This window comes from Mobula birostris, chromosome 20, assembly GCF_030028105.1.
Source record: "Mobula birostris isolate sMobBir1 chromosome 20, sMobBir1.hap1, whole genome shotgun sequence".
Taxonomy (NCBI): domain Eukaryota; kingdom Metazoa; phylum Chordata; class Chondrichthyes; order Myliobatiformes; family Myliobatidae; genus Mobula; species Mobula birostris.
Genome location: NC_092389.1, coordinates 61,645,725 through 61,660,211, shown reverse-complemented (window position 1 = coordinate 61,660,211; position 14,487 = coordinate 61,645,725). Strand labels below are relative to the sequence as shown.

The following is a 14,487-nucleotide window of genomic DNA, read 5'->3' as shown; positions in this document are numbered from 1 at the left end:
CCATTTGAGTATTTATTTACTTTTGGAATATATCTATCCTTCACCTTCCTCATTTTCCCAGAATCTGATATCATTTGTGCTCTGCTGTCATTCTGGACAACATCTCACCCCAATTTACTTTGGCTGGCTCCTCTTTCAGACCACTGTAATTTCTTTTACTCCTCTGGAATACTACAACGTCAGACTTTACTTTTTCCTTATCAAATCTCAAGTTGAACTCAGTCATGTTGTGAGCATTCTCTCCTCAGGTTTTTTTCCTAAGATATCACCTCTGGTTCAATACATAACACCCAATCCAGTAGAGCTGTTCCCCCAGTAGGCTCAATGACAAACTGCACTAAAAAGTTATCACATGGCATTCAACAAATTCACTCTCTTGAGATCCATTATCAATCTAATTTTCCCAATTGACCTGCTTGTTGAACTCTCCCATGACTATTGTAACATTGTCTGTTTCATTGGCCTTCTCTATTTCCAGTTGTAATCTGTGGTCCACATCCAGCTACTGTTGGGATCCTGTATGTGACTGTCATCAGTGTCATTTTCACTTCTGAATTTCCTTAACTCAACCCACAAGGAATCAACATCTTCCAATCCTATGTTACATCTTTCTATTGATTTACCAGGAGACCCATATCACCCCCTCTGCCTACCTTCCTATACCACCGATACAATGTGTAACCTTGGACATTCATCTCCCAACTACAACCATCCTTCAGTCATGATTCAGTGATGGCCACAACATCATACCTGACAATCTGTAATCGAGCAACAAGATCATCCACCTTATTTCTCACACTCCATGCATTGAGATATAACACTTTGGGTACCATACCTGCTACCTTTTTCATTCTGCATCCCTAATGCACTGATACTCAACCTGCTGGCTGCAATTTTGTCCTCACATCTGTCCGCCCTAAATGACAGCTCTGTCTCTGCAACAAGATCATCCACCTTATTCTTTATACTCCATGCATTGAGATATGACGCTTTGGGTACTGTATTTCCTATCCTTTTTCATTCTGCATCCCTAATGCACTGATACTCACCCAGCTGGCTGCAGTTTTGTCCTCGTATCTGGCTGCCCCATCTGACAGTCTGACTGCACACTATCTTTGCATTTTTACCATCAATCCTACCCCTTCACTCGTTCCTAACCACCCCCGCCCCCAACAAATTAGTTTAAACCCTCCCCAACAGCTCTATCAAACCTCTCTGTGAGAATATTGTTCTCCCTCGGGTCCAGGTGCAACCCATCCCTTTTGAGCAGGTCATTTCTCCACCAGAAAAGATCCCAATGATCCAAAAACCTGAAGCCCTGCCCCCTGCACCAGCTTCTCAGGCATGCTTTAATCTGCCAAATTATCCTGCTCCTACCCTCACCAGCACGTCGCACAGGCAGCAGTCCAGAAATTATAAACCTGAAGGTACTGCTTCTGAGCTTTCCACCAAGCTCTCCAAATTCTATTTTCAGGACCTCTTTGTTTTTACTTCCAATGTCATTGGTCCCGAAATATACCAACATATCCAGCTGTTTTCCCTCACTCTCTAAAATGCTGCAGACACGACCCGAAGCATCCCTGATTCTGGCACCTAGGAGGCAACATACCATTCGGGTGTCCCGTTCACATCCACAGATTCTCCTGTCTGTTCCCGACTGAGTCCCCAATCACTACCACTCCCCTCTTTTCCCTCGAACAACAGTGAGAGTTGCCAATCCAGAAGGAGGGAGACCTGCATCATTCAGAGTCTGCACTCACAGCGCACGAAGGACTTGTGTATTTTTCTGACAAGCCCGGTGATCACACTGATGCCCGCTTTTATTCCCTACAATATCATCAAGTCAGTATTAATTTCCCAGCTCCTCTGGTAGGATTCAAACTCATGTCTTGGCGTGTTAGTGCAGTGTGCCTGGGATCGGGACACAGTGGTTCATCGGCCAGTCCTGTGTATTGGTTGTATTGTGGCTCTGTGCTGGTGTGTTCAGGGGTCTGACATCTCCAGCTGACCATGTGACAGTGACGCCCCCCCCCCCCAGTCGGTGGGGTTGATGTGGAATAGACTTCAGTTCCACTTCAACCCAATATTACAGTAATCTTTGCCTCAAATTTGAAATTAATTGTGATCTCACAAACAAGAAGAAATGAATTTTTGTAAGTTTTACCTCGATTAATGGCATCAAGTGTTTCTCTCAGCACTGTGTTCAGCAAATAGAGGTGATCAAATTTTTCAACCGGTAGGGCCTCATCTGTCACTGACAATTCCGGGACATCATCATTAATCCTGTAAATAATAAACTGATGGTGATAAACTGCTATTCTAAACTATTTTACAAATCCATACAGGGTTTCAGTAAAGAGCATGTCCTACCTCCTGTTCCGATGAGCTTCCTCCTGAAAGAAATAAAACACAAATCTGAATAGACTGAGACTATCGACATCCTGAATTTCATCCAAACCATTACAAGGTGTTGAAAATTCCCACTCCCACAGTCACTCACACACACAGACAATACAGAACCAGGGGTTGAAAATTCCCACTCCTGCAGTCACTCACACACACAGACAATACAGAACCAGGGGTTGAAAATTCCCACTCCTGCAGTCACTCACACACACAAACAATGCAGAACCAGGGGTTGAAAATTCCCACTCCTGCAGTCATTCACACACACAGACAATACAGAACCAGGGGTTAAATTACAGGAAAGGTTTCTGAAAATTAGATCATTACTGAGAGGATGAAACTTACAGGAAAGACAGGACGGGTTGCGCATTTTCATCTGGATAAGACGTCAGGGTGATAAGATGGAGCAATTTAAGATCAATGATGGATTTGATTGTGTGCATGTGGAGAAAGTATATCTATTTATGGGCAGATGGATCTTAAAAAATCCCATAAGAAATTTAGTGAAGAGCACGTGGAACTCACAAGCACAGGAGTGATTGAAGCGGAACAGCAGAGATTGAATGTCATGGGGAAACTGGATGAACACGAGGGACCAGGGAGTTCGGGCACTGTTGCTGGGTATGGTGAGTAGGTGGGAGGAGGTTTGTTTAGCAGGGAAGCAGATCGGAGAAGATGGACCGAATGGCCTGTTTATGATGGAGAATGGGATATTATTCTGTATGAAGTTTATCCGAGAAAGTAAAGAAACAGTGAATGTTTCCCTAATCTGATGGAAACTGGATATTGAGGATAAGTCTGATGTGTGGGTCACATTCTTTGTTCTCAGTGATTGACAGAGAGACCCTCACACCCACCACATCAGACACACTCACAGCCTGTGATTGGAACTGGGTGTTAATGTGAGATTTAGAGGATATTTAACAGGTAATTAAGGACACAGTCTGCAACTCTGTGTTATTTTCAGAGCAAATAATTTCAGAGCAGATTACATTCTGTCCTGGGATGTACAGAAGTTGTGGAAGTCCAGTTCTGGGACAACAACAACCCTGAATAGTTTCATCAATTGTCTGGTGAAACAGTTTACTGCCATTTGTAAATGCTGTGTGTAGGAGCAATGCACCTGTTTTCTGTCTGCAGTGTATTCTGTGTTACGTGTTTATTATGGTAACACGTCATGTGAGTGGGGGCGTGGGAAAAGCGAACCAAATAAGTTACATATTCGAACTTTGTTCTCAAAAGTTTTGAGCTGGGGACGGACGGATGTCATATCTTTGTTGAACGATACGTTGCAGCTTAATTTACGATTTATAATGCTTAAGATTCATCGCTTCTAGATTGTACGTTGCTAATAGAGGATTGAATACATATCTTAGACATTTTGGAACATCATCATTGGAGTGATTGGAGGGTGCGTCATTCAAGTATAACAATCTGTGTGAGGTTGCCTGCAGCGGCAATTGATTTGTTAGAACTGGCCACTGTGCTGTGTTTATTTCAAATATACCACTGTTCATTTCATGCCCTTTGACAGGAACAAATTGAAATATAATCCCTCACCTTGAGAAATATCACACTGTCTTTTTGATCCATCTGTTCCTTTAACTTTGAGATTTCCTCCTGAATCAACCCGATATTCTCTTGAATCTCTCGAATATTTTTCTCCATTCGATTTAGAATCCTCTCCTCTTCCTCCCTGAGATCCCTGAGTAAACTCTGCTCTTTCTCAGTGATAATCTGGCGCAGTTCTGCAAACTGAGACGTGATGTGGGTCTGAACGCTTTGTGACTGTTCCTGTCGAATGAAAGGTGAAGATTAATTTACTATATTGTTGTCTGTATTTCCTCATGACGTTAAGGTGACCATTCGGTCCATTAATGTTCATGCTTCTGAATCATTCCCGTCAACCCCATTCCCTCACGTTTTCCTGAAACCTCCCTTATTGACCTATTAACTCCCACCTGATTCACATACAATCTCCCCCACCTTCACAGGGTTAATTGTAATTAACCATTCATCCAGCATGTCCTTGGGATGTGTCTGAAACTGTCGTGGTCACAGGAAGAGCATGCAAACTCCACACAGACAGTACCAGAGGTCAGGATTGAACCCGAATCACTAGAGCTGCGATATTCTGCTATTCTGCATTAAAGGGAGCAAAAGTATACAGTAATATCAGAAAATCCGCTCAGGAAACCTCACCCGGACTCCGGAAATCTTCTCTTTCTGTTGCTGCTCCTTTTCCTGGAAGTCTGATTTCTTTTTTGTGAGAGATTCTAAGGAAGATTTTAGCTGATCCTGGAAGTCAGAGAGCATAAGAAATAGAAAAAAAAAGGTAGAACAAAAGAAACAGGGGATCAAACGCGACTACCGCACACAAAATGCCAGAGGAACTCAGCATCTACAGTGGCATGCAAAAGTCTGGGCACCCCGGTCAAAATTTCTTTTACTGAGAATAGCTAAACGAGTAAAAGATGAACTGATTTCCAAAACGCATAAAGTTAAAGATGACAGATTTCTTTAATGTTCTAAGCAAAAAATGTTTTTTTGTTTCCATATTTTGCAGTTTCAAAATAACAATAACATTGCGGCCTAAAGGTACTAATTTAAATTCATCAGTCCACAGGACTTGTTTCCAAAATGCATCAGGTTTGTTTGGATGTTCTGTAAACTCTTTGAATAGAACTTTCTGGCCACAATGAGCAAAGGTATGTTTGGAGCAAAAGAGGGTGCAGGATTTCATGAAAAGAACCCCTTTCCAACTGTTCAGCACGGGGGTGGACTGATCATGTTTTGGGCTTGTGTTGCAGCCAGTGGTCTGGGAAACATTTACTGGTAGAGGGGGAAATGAATTTAATTAAATACCAGCAAATTCTGGAAGCAAATGTCACACCGTCTGTAAAAAAGCTGAAAAGAGGATGGCTTCTACAACAGGATAATGAACCTAAACGCACCTCAAAATCCACAATGGACTACCTCAAGGGGCGCAAGCTGAAGATTTTGCCATGGCCCTCACAGTCCCCCCGACCAAAACATCATTGAGAATCTGTGGGTAGAACTCAAAAGAGCAGTGCATGCAGGACGGCCCAAGAATCTCTCAGAACTTGAAGCCTTTTGCAAGGTAGAATGTGCAAAAATCCCCCAAACATGAAATGAAAGACTCAGCTGGCTACAGAAAGTGTTTACAAGCTGTGATACCTGCCAAAGGGGGTGTTACTAAGTACTGACTATGCAGGGTGCCCAAACTTTTGCTTTGGGCCCTTTTCCTTTTTTATTATTTTGAAACTGTAAAAGATGGAAATAAAAACATTTCTTGCTTAAAATATTAAAGAAATGTGTCATCTTTAACTTCATGCCTTTTGGAAATCTGTTCATTTTTACTCGCTTAGCTATTCACAGGAACAGAAATTTTGACCAGGAGTGCCCAAACTTTTGCAAGCCACTGTATCCAGGGCAAAAAAAACAGTCGACGTTTCGGGATGAGACCCTTCACTAGGACTGGGCAGGAATGGGGCAGAAGCCAGAGTAAAAAGGTTGGGGATGAGAACCAGCTGATAGGTGACGGGTGAGACAACGTGATGGGGGACGTGGGGGAGGTGATGAAGTGAGAAGCTGAGAGGGGACAGGTGGAAGAGGCAAAGAGCTGAAGAAGAAGGATTCTGATACGAGAGGACAATCGACCATGGAAGAAACGGGAGGAACTGGGGCTGTTTGGGGCCTGAATGGTGACAAGGGAGGGGGTTAGGAGTCGGGTGTAGCACTTGTCCCTCTTCCAGGTGTCAGAGCCAGGAGGGACATCAGTGGGGACGAGCGAGTGGATAAGGGTGGTACAGTACGTAGAGGGCGATCCGTATAGAGAGCCGGGAGTTGTGGGGTGTGGGATGGGCTGTGGGACGGATAGATGCTAGAATCCCGTTGGAGATGGCGGAGGTTGCAGAGAATGATGTGTTGGTTACGGAGGCTCGTGTGATGGCATGTAGGAGAAAGGAAATGTGTTAAGTATTAAATTAACGTTAATTTTTACCATGTAGATTTTAACAGCTTCTTTAATCGGCTTGAAGCGGTGCTCTCTGTGTTCCTCCGCCACTGCACAGATCAGACAGATCAGTGTCTTGTCCGTTTCACAAAACAGCTTCAGTTCTTCCTCATGTTCCTCGCAGTGAACTTTACTTTCCTTCCCTTTCAGATTCAGGTTTAGATTTCGAAATTTTTCAGCCAGATTTGCCAAGGCCCGATTGACCCTGAAGATGCGGTCAGCAAACACCTCTCTACATTCCGGGCAGGAGTTTCTCTCCGCCCTTTCCCAACACCGTGTGATACAAGAGCGACAGAAGTTGTGTCCACACTCCAGTGACACCGGATCGGTGAAGAAATCCAGGCAGATGGAACAAATTACCTCCTCGGTTAAACTCTCGACCTGTCCTTTCGAAGCCATGTTAACTCGCGGCACTTCCTGATTCAGAATGATTTCACTTTCGGGGAGCTGCTGATCCCCTGCAGTACCGCGATTGTCCGCTACATTATTTTATATAAAGCTTCCTATCAAAGTAAGCTTTATATAAAATAATTAGAATGATAAAACGTGCAATGCTTTTCCCCAAAGAATTTGCATTTGTTGTCTATGCGGTGTTTAGTGTTTTACATTCGTAAAAAAACGATAGGACTGTTGTCGCTCATGTGCACCCCCCCTCCCCCCCCCCCCCCGGGGATGTCTCAGTCCTACAATAACTGAGAGGCTTCCTCAGCCAACCCGGCCCCTCCCGGTCCAGTACTAGAGGTTCTCTATAGTTTCAATGGTTTCCCTGCAGTCTGGAATGTGCCAGTCGGCAGCATTCCTCCACGACAGGGATTCCCAAACATTTTATACCAAAGACGAATTCCATTAACCTTGGACCCCAGGTTCTGAACCCCTGCTCTCCGGACATCTCGATGTCATGGCAGACCAACAAGTTTCGGGCGTCTTTCTCCAAGTTGATGATCTTCCAGCAGCACTTGCTGTCCGTTTTCCTGTGCGTCCTGGAAACAGCCCGAAGATCAGTGACCCTTCTGTCACGCAGCTGCTGTAACACAGGCCCTTGCATCTTTCTCCACATATCTTCACCAGCCCACAGTCCGCAAAGAGGTGAGTGACCGTCTCGTCTCCACTGCAGTAATCTTGGGGCAGCGCGCTGTGGGAGTGATCTCCGGGCATGCAGCAAGGATCAGACTGGGAGGCTCCTCTCGCCGCCAGGCAGCTAAGGTCTTGGTGCCTGTTGGTGAGATCTGGTGATGAGGCATTCTGCCAGATGGTCTGGACTGTTTGCTCAGAGAACCACTCCACTGTGTCCATCCAGTCCTTCTCCCGCAGTAACTGCAGGACATTCCGTGCTGACCACTGTCTGACGTTCTTGTGGTCAAAGCTGCTGATCTGAAAGAACTGTAACCAACATCATTATCACAAGGTTCACATGGAGAAGCTTCCTGACTGAGAGAGACACAGTCTCACAGGGTATTTACAGGGTAGGGGCAGGAATGATATTTCTCCTGGCTGGGCAGTGGAACCGAGGATCACAGACTCAAAATCCGAGGTCACCTCAGCAGGAATGAGATGAGGAGAAATTTCCCCGCCCACAGTGCGGTGAATATCTGGAGTTTTCTAAATTAAAAAGACATATTTAGGGGTTCGGCGATGATGGATGGGAACTTTGAAGGAAAGTGGCGCTGAGGTCAAAGATCAGCCATTTCTAATTGAGGGGCAGCACAGCGCAAGGGGCCGAACGGCAACGCCTGCTCCTGTTTCGTATCTTCTAAAGCACGAGTTTACCTTTGCGCCTTGTTCTCCCTTGGTTTTCAGCCATTCGGATTGCACAGGGGTGCGGTGACAGCTCCACAGATCCATCGGCAGCCGCTGCAGTTATTTCATCTCTTGTTATTTATCGCTATTTTTCCATATTTGCATTTGTACCGTTTGTTACCTTCAGCACTCTGGTTGATCTTTCACTACCTGCTTCTGTTATGGTTACTATTCTCTACTTTTTCAAAGTATGTCCGCAGGAAAATGCTTCTCGGGATTGTATGTCGTGACTTATCTGTACTCTGATAATAAAATTTACTTTAAACTTTGAGCTTCGGGGAACTTGTTTTGATTCTGAGAACAAACTGTGACTGACATCTTCGTCTCTCGGCAGCAGCCCGTCCTCAGATACACTCACAGCCAATCAGCGATCACTGCTAGGAGAAGTATGCTCTCATTGGCTGAGGTGTGTTGGTGGGCGGGACGCTGAGCGCTGGAGGCGGCCCAAGTCTGGAACCGGGACCGAGTGAGGCCGGAGACTGGGAGCTGCAGCTCGGGTTTCGGCTGCAACACCGGCGGGTCCTGAATCCTTTCGAAGGCAGAGCTGAAGTGACTGGCGGACATTCCGTGAGATGTTTCAGCTACACGGAGGGCGTCCGGCCTTTCCCCGCTGAGGAACGGGGCCTGTTGTCTGGACTCGTCCCCTGCTGCTGGGAGACGGGAGCTGCCGATGGATCTCCGAAGCTCTCACCGCTCCCCTGTGCAATCCGAATAGCTGAAATCCAAAGGAAAACAAGGCACAAAGGTAAACTCATGCTCTAGAAAATAAGAAACAGGAGCAGGCGTGGTCATTCGGCCCGTTGCGCCTGTCCTACCCTTTCCTCAGAATACACCCGATCTTTGACCTCAGCGCCACTTTCCTGCAACGTTCCCAGCATCGCAGAGCCCATAAATTTGTCTTTTGAATTCAGAAAACTTGTGAAGAAAATTCCAAATATTCTCCACAATCTGGGTGAGGAAATTACTCCGCACCCTGTCAAAACCCTGTGAAACTGTGTCTGTCTCAGTCAGACCACCTCTTATTTCTCTAGTTTTGAGACAGGCCCAGTCAATGTAATCTCTCTGAGGACACAACCACAACCCTGAAATCAATCTGGGAAAATTCTTCATTCCCTTTATCCCATAGACTGTCTCCGGGAAGGAGACCAGACCTGTGCACAGTGTTCCATGTAGGCCCTCAACAGGACCCCACATACCTTCAGAGGCGCTTTTTATTCTTGTATTAGACCATAAAACCATTTTCCCTGCCATGTCTGCTCACTATTTCATCATGGCTGATCCACTTTTCCTGTCTGCAGCTATAGTATCTCCTGCCGCACCCCCCACCCCGTATCCCGTTACGCCGTGACCAATCAAAAATCAATCAACTTCTGTCTTCAATATGCATAATGACTTGGCCTCCCAAGCTGCCTGGGGCAAAGATTTCCACAGACTCAGTTCTCTCTGCTACAGAAATTCCTCCTCATCTCCGTTCCAAAAGGACACCCCTCTATTTTGAGGCTATGTCCTCTGGTCTTAGACCCGCCCACCAGAGGAAACATCTTCTCCACATTCACTCCATCACGGTCCTTCAGGATTCAATAGGTTTCAATTAGGGTACCCTTCAGTCTTCTGAATTCCAGTGAATTCAGGCCCAGAGCCAGCGAACGATTTTCATATAACAAGCCATTTAATCCTGGAATCATTTTCATGAACCGCATTTGAACCCTTTTCAGTTTCGGCACACCCTTTCCAAGATAAGGGACACAAAACTGCCCTCAGTACTCCAAGTGAGGCCTCACCAGTGCTTTATAAAGACTCAACGTTACATCTTTGCATTTATAGTCTCGTCCTCTTCAAATGAATGGTGACAACACTTATGCCTTCCTGACCACAGCCTCCTGCAAATTAACCTTCAGGGAATCCTGCACAAGGACTCCCAAATCCCTTTGCATCTCAGTTTTTGAATTTTCTCTCTATTTAGAAAATAGTCCATTAGACTAATAGACAATAGACAATTGGTGCAGGAGTAGGCCATTCAGCCCTTCGAGCCAGCACCGCCATTCACTGTAATCATGGCTGATCATCCACTATCAGTATCCAGTTCCTGCCTTATCCCCATCACCTTTGATTCCACTACCTTTAAGAGCTCTATCCATCTCTTTTTTGAAAGCATCCAGAGACTTGGCCTCCACAACCTTCTGGGGCAGAGCATTCCATATATCCACCACTCTCTGGGTGAAAAAGTTTTTCCTCAACTCCGTTCTAAATGGCCTACCCCTAATTCTTAAACTGTGGCCTCTGGTTCTGGACTCACCCATCGGTGGGAACATGCTTCCTGCCTCCAGTGTGTCCAATCCCTTAATAATCTTATATGTTTCTATAAGATCCCCTCTCAGCCTTCTAAATTCCAGAGTATACAAGCCCAGTCGCTCCAATCTTTCGACATATGACAGTCCCGGGTATTAACCTTGTGAACCCACGCTGCATTCCCTCAATAGCAAGAATGTCCTTCCTCAAATCTGGAGACCAAAACTGCACACAGTACTCCAGGTGTGGTCTGACCAGGGCCCTGTACAGCTGCAGAAGGACCTCTTTGCTCTTATACTCAATTCCCCTTATGAAAGCCAGCATGCCATTAGCTTTCTTCACTGCCTGCTGTACTTGCATGCTTGCTTTCAGTGACTGATGTACAAGAACACCTAGATCTCGTTGTGCTTTCCCTTTTCATAACTTGACTCCATTTAGATAATAATCTGCTCTCCCGTTCTTACCAGCAGAGTGGATAACCTCACATTTCTCTACATTAAACTGCATCTGCCCACTCACCCAGCCTGTCCAAGTCACCCTGCATTCTCATAACCTCCTCCTCACATTTCACACTGCCTTCCAGCTTTGTGTCATCGGCAAATTTGCTAATGTTACTTTTAATTCTCTCATCCAAATCATTAATATATATTGTAAACAGCTGAGGTCCCAGTACTGAACCCTGCAGTACCCCACTGGTCACCGCCTGCTATTCTGAAAGGGACCCGTTAATCGCTACTCTTTGTTTTCTGTCAGCCAGCCAATATTCAATCCATGTCAGTACTCTGCCCCCAATACCATGTGCCCTAATTTTGCTCACTAATCTCCTATGTGGGACTTTCTCAAAGGCTTTCTGAAAGTCCAGGTACAGTATAAGAACCATAAGACATAAGAGCAGAATTGGGCCATCTGGCCCATCCAGTGCTCCACCATTCAATAATGGCTGATCCTTTTTTTTAAATCTCCTCCTGAATCCCGGAACCTGGCCTTCTCTCTGTAACCTTTGCTGTCATGTCTAAACAAGAAGCTGTCAATCTCTGCATGAAATACACCCAACGACCTGGCCTTCACAGCTTCATGTGGCAACAAATTCCACAAGTTCACCACCCTTTGCCGAAAGAAATTTCTTTGCATCTCTGTTTTCAAAGGGCGCCCCTCTATTCTGAGGCTGTTCCCTCTTGTCCTGGACACTCACAGCATGGGAAACATCCTTTCTACATCCACTCTGTCTTGGCCTTTCAACATTCTAAAGGTTTCAATGAGATCCCCGCATCATCCTTCTGAATTCCTGCAAGTATAGACCCAGAACCATCAAACGTTCCTCCGATGATAACCCTTTCATTCCTGGAATCATCCTTGTGAACCTCCTCTGGACCCTCTCCAATGCCAGCACATCTTTTCTCAGATGAGGGGGCCAAAACTGTTCACAATACTCAAGGTGAGGCCTCACCAGTGCCTTATAAAGCCTCAGCATCGCATCCCTGCTCTAGTATTCTAAACCTCTTGAAATGAATGCTAACATGGCATTTGCCTTCCTCATCACCGAACCAACTCAACCTGCAAGTTAACCTTCAGGGTGTTCTGCACAAGGACTCCCAAGTCCATCTGCAGCTCAGATTCCTGGATTTTCTCCCCGTTTAGAAAATATTCCACTCGTTTATTTCTACTGCCAAAGTGTCTGACCAGGTATTTTACAACATTGTATTTAATTTGTCATGTTCTTGCCCATTCTCCCAATCTGTCTAAGTCCTTCTGCATCCTACCTGATTCCTCAACATTACCAGCCCCTCCACCAATCTTCGTGTCCTCTGCAAACTTGGAAACAAAGCCATCTATTCCATCATCTAATTCATTAATATACAGAATAAAAAGAAGTGGTCTCAAAACCGACCCCTGCGGAGCACCACTAGTCACTGGCAGCCAACCAGAAACTGATCTTTTTATTCCCACTTGCTGCCTCCTACCAATCAGCCAATGCTCCAACCATATTAGTAACTTTCCTGTAATACCATAGGCTCTTAACTTGGTAAACAGTCTCATGTGTGGCACCTTGCCAAAGGCCTTCTGAAAGTCCAAATACACAATGTCCACTGCATCCCTTTTGTCTATCCTACTTGTAATCTCCTCAAAGAATTCCAACAAATTCATCAGCTAAGATTTTCCTGAAAGGAAACCATTCTGACTTTGTACCATCTTGTCCTGTGTCACCAAGTACTCCATCAGCTCATCCTTAACAATTGACTCTAACATCTTCCCAACCACTGACGCCAGGCTAACTGGTCTATAATTTCCTTTCTGCTGCCTTCCTCCTTTCTTAAAGAGTGGAGTAACATTTGCAATTTTCCAGTCCTCTGGCACCATGCCAGAGTCGGTTGATTTTTGAAAGATCATTTCTAATTCCACAACAATCTCTGTTGCTACCTCTTTCAGAACCCTAGGGTGCAGTTCCTCTGGTCCGGGGGACTTACGTACCTTTAGGTCTTTCAGCTTTTTGAGCACCTTTCTCTTGAAACAGCAACTGCACCCACTTCTCTTCCTTCACACATTACAACATCAGGCATACTGCTAGTGTCTTCCACAGTGAAAACTGACACAAAATACTCATTTAGTTCATCAGCCATCTCCCTGTCCCCTGTTATTATTTCTCCTGCCTCACTTTCTAGCGGTCCTATGTCCACTGTCATTTCTCTTTTTAACATACATGAGACAACTCTTACTATCCACTGTGTTATCATTTGCTATTTGGTTTCAGATTTCATCTTTTCCCTTCTAATGATTTTTTACTTGCTCTCTGGAGTGTGAGGGGATCCAGGAGTGCCCCTATTAACTGATTGAAGAGAGACAGAGAGAGACATTCATCATTGATGGTTTGTTTGGATAGGAGAGAGAGAGACAGTTATTTACCACCGATACGTTGCTTTTGAAAAGAGAGAGAGAGACGAAGATTAACGGTTGGACTGTCATTTTAAGGCATTGAAAGTAACTTTGGATTTTTACTGAGTTTGGAGTTGGAGACAGCACCGAGCAGCTCGAAGGTTGCTATTGTGGCCAACAGGATATTATTGATGTTACTTTCCAGGACTTGTTGCCTGCTTGTACATTTCTTCACAGACAAAGGAAGGAGGGACTCTTTGAATGACAGGTGATGCTCAGCCTGGTGAAATAAATAGGAGGTCAGATGATACAGACCTCAGACGCATGATCTGGACACTGAATGAGAGTTGTCGTGCCCGCAGGAAAAGTGGGTTTTGGAGGATCAATCAGGCGCATTGATCCAAATTGCTATTCCAACATAGGAGAAGGGGTTGACTGGTGGGGAGGTGTCTGTGTGTCCACCCTCGCCTGGGTGATAGCTCCACCACAGAAGACCGGTCCCCCCTTGTTACAGTCACAGTCGGTGACTTGTAAAGGATTTTGAAGGACGACGAGAATATCAACGGCATCAGCTCACCTGAAGACTCATCTCCCCCCCCCTCCCCCCCTCTCCCCCACCTCTCCCCCCCTCTCCCCCCCTCTCCCCCCCTCTCCCCCCCTCTTCCCCCTCTCCCCCCCATCGCTATTCAACTAAATACCACAAACTGAACTGAACTTTACTCAACATTGTAAGACTGTATCTTTTTACCCCGAGACTTAAAGAAGCTTGGTCTTCATATATATATTTGCACACTTACTGATTTACGTACTCATATATATATTCATTGCTAACATGTGTGATTTATTTACATTGATATTACTGTATTGCGTCGTTACTAATAAATATTAGTAGTTTATAGCAATACGAGAATCCAAAGTGTTTTCTATTTTTTGCTGGTTTCTTTATCCCTGTCACGGGGTACGTGACAGTAGGTTTTTAAAACTGTTCCAATCGTCTATCTTACCATTAATTTTTGCTTTGTTGGGAGTCTCAATAGCAACTTTGCTCATCAGCTGAATTGCTGAAACACTCTTATCTTGGAGAGCTG

General features: G+C 45.1%; 2 protein-coding genes across 4 annotated transcripts in view; one reads left to right on the top strand and one right to left on the bottom strand.

The window, feature by feature from the left end:
• LOC140185300 (zinc-binding protein A33-like) overlaps positions 1-8,295 on the bottom strand; it is a 36,193-nt gene extending 27,898 nt beyond the window's left edge. For 2 of the 3 annotated variants that reach the window (XM_072238686.1, XM_072238688.1), the window contains exons 1-5: positions 6,431-8,203; positions 4,609-4,704; positions 3,967-4,200; positions 2,371-2,393; positions 2,165-2,283 (exon numbers count right to left, since the gene is read on the bottom strand). In XM_072238686.1, the coding sequence (XP_072094787.1) occupies positions 2,165-2,283; positions 2,371-2,393; positions 3,967-4,200; positions 4,609-4,704; positions 6,431-6,841 (883 nt within the window). In that variant the 5' untranslated portion in view covers positions 6,842-8,203. The other variant, XM_072238689.1, reaches the window with a different exon arrangement.
• The window catches only part of LOC140185028 (uncharacterized), a 346,977-nt gene that overhangs the window by 253,977 nt on the left and 78,513 nt on the right, over positions 1-14,487 (top strand). The window lies entirely within an intron of this gene.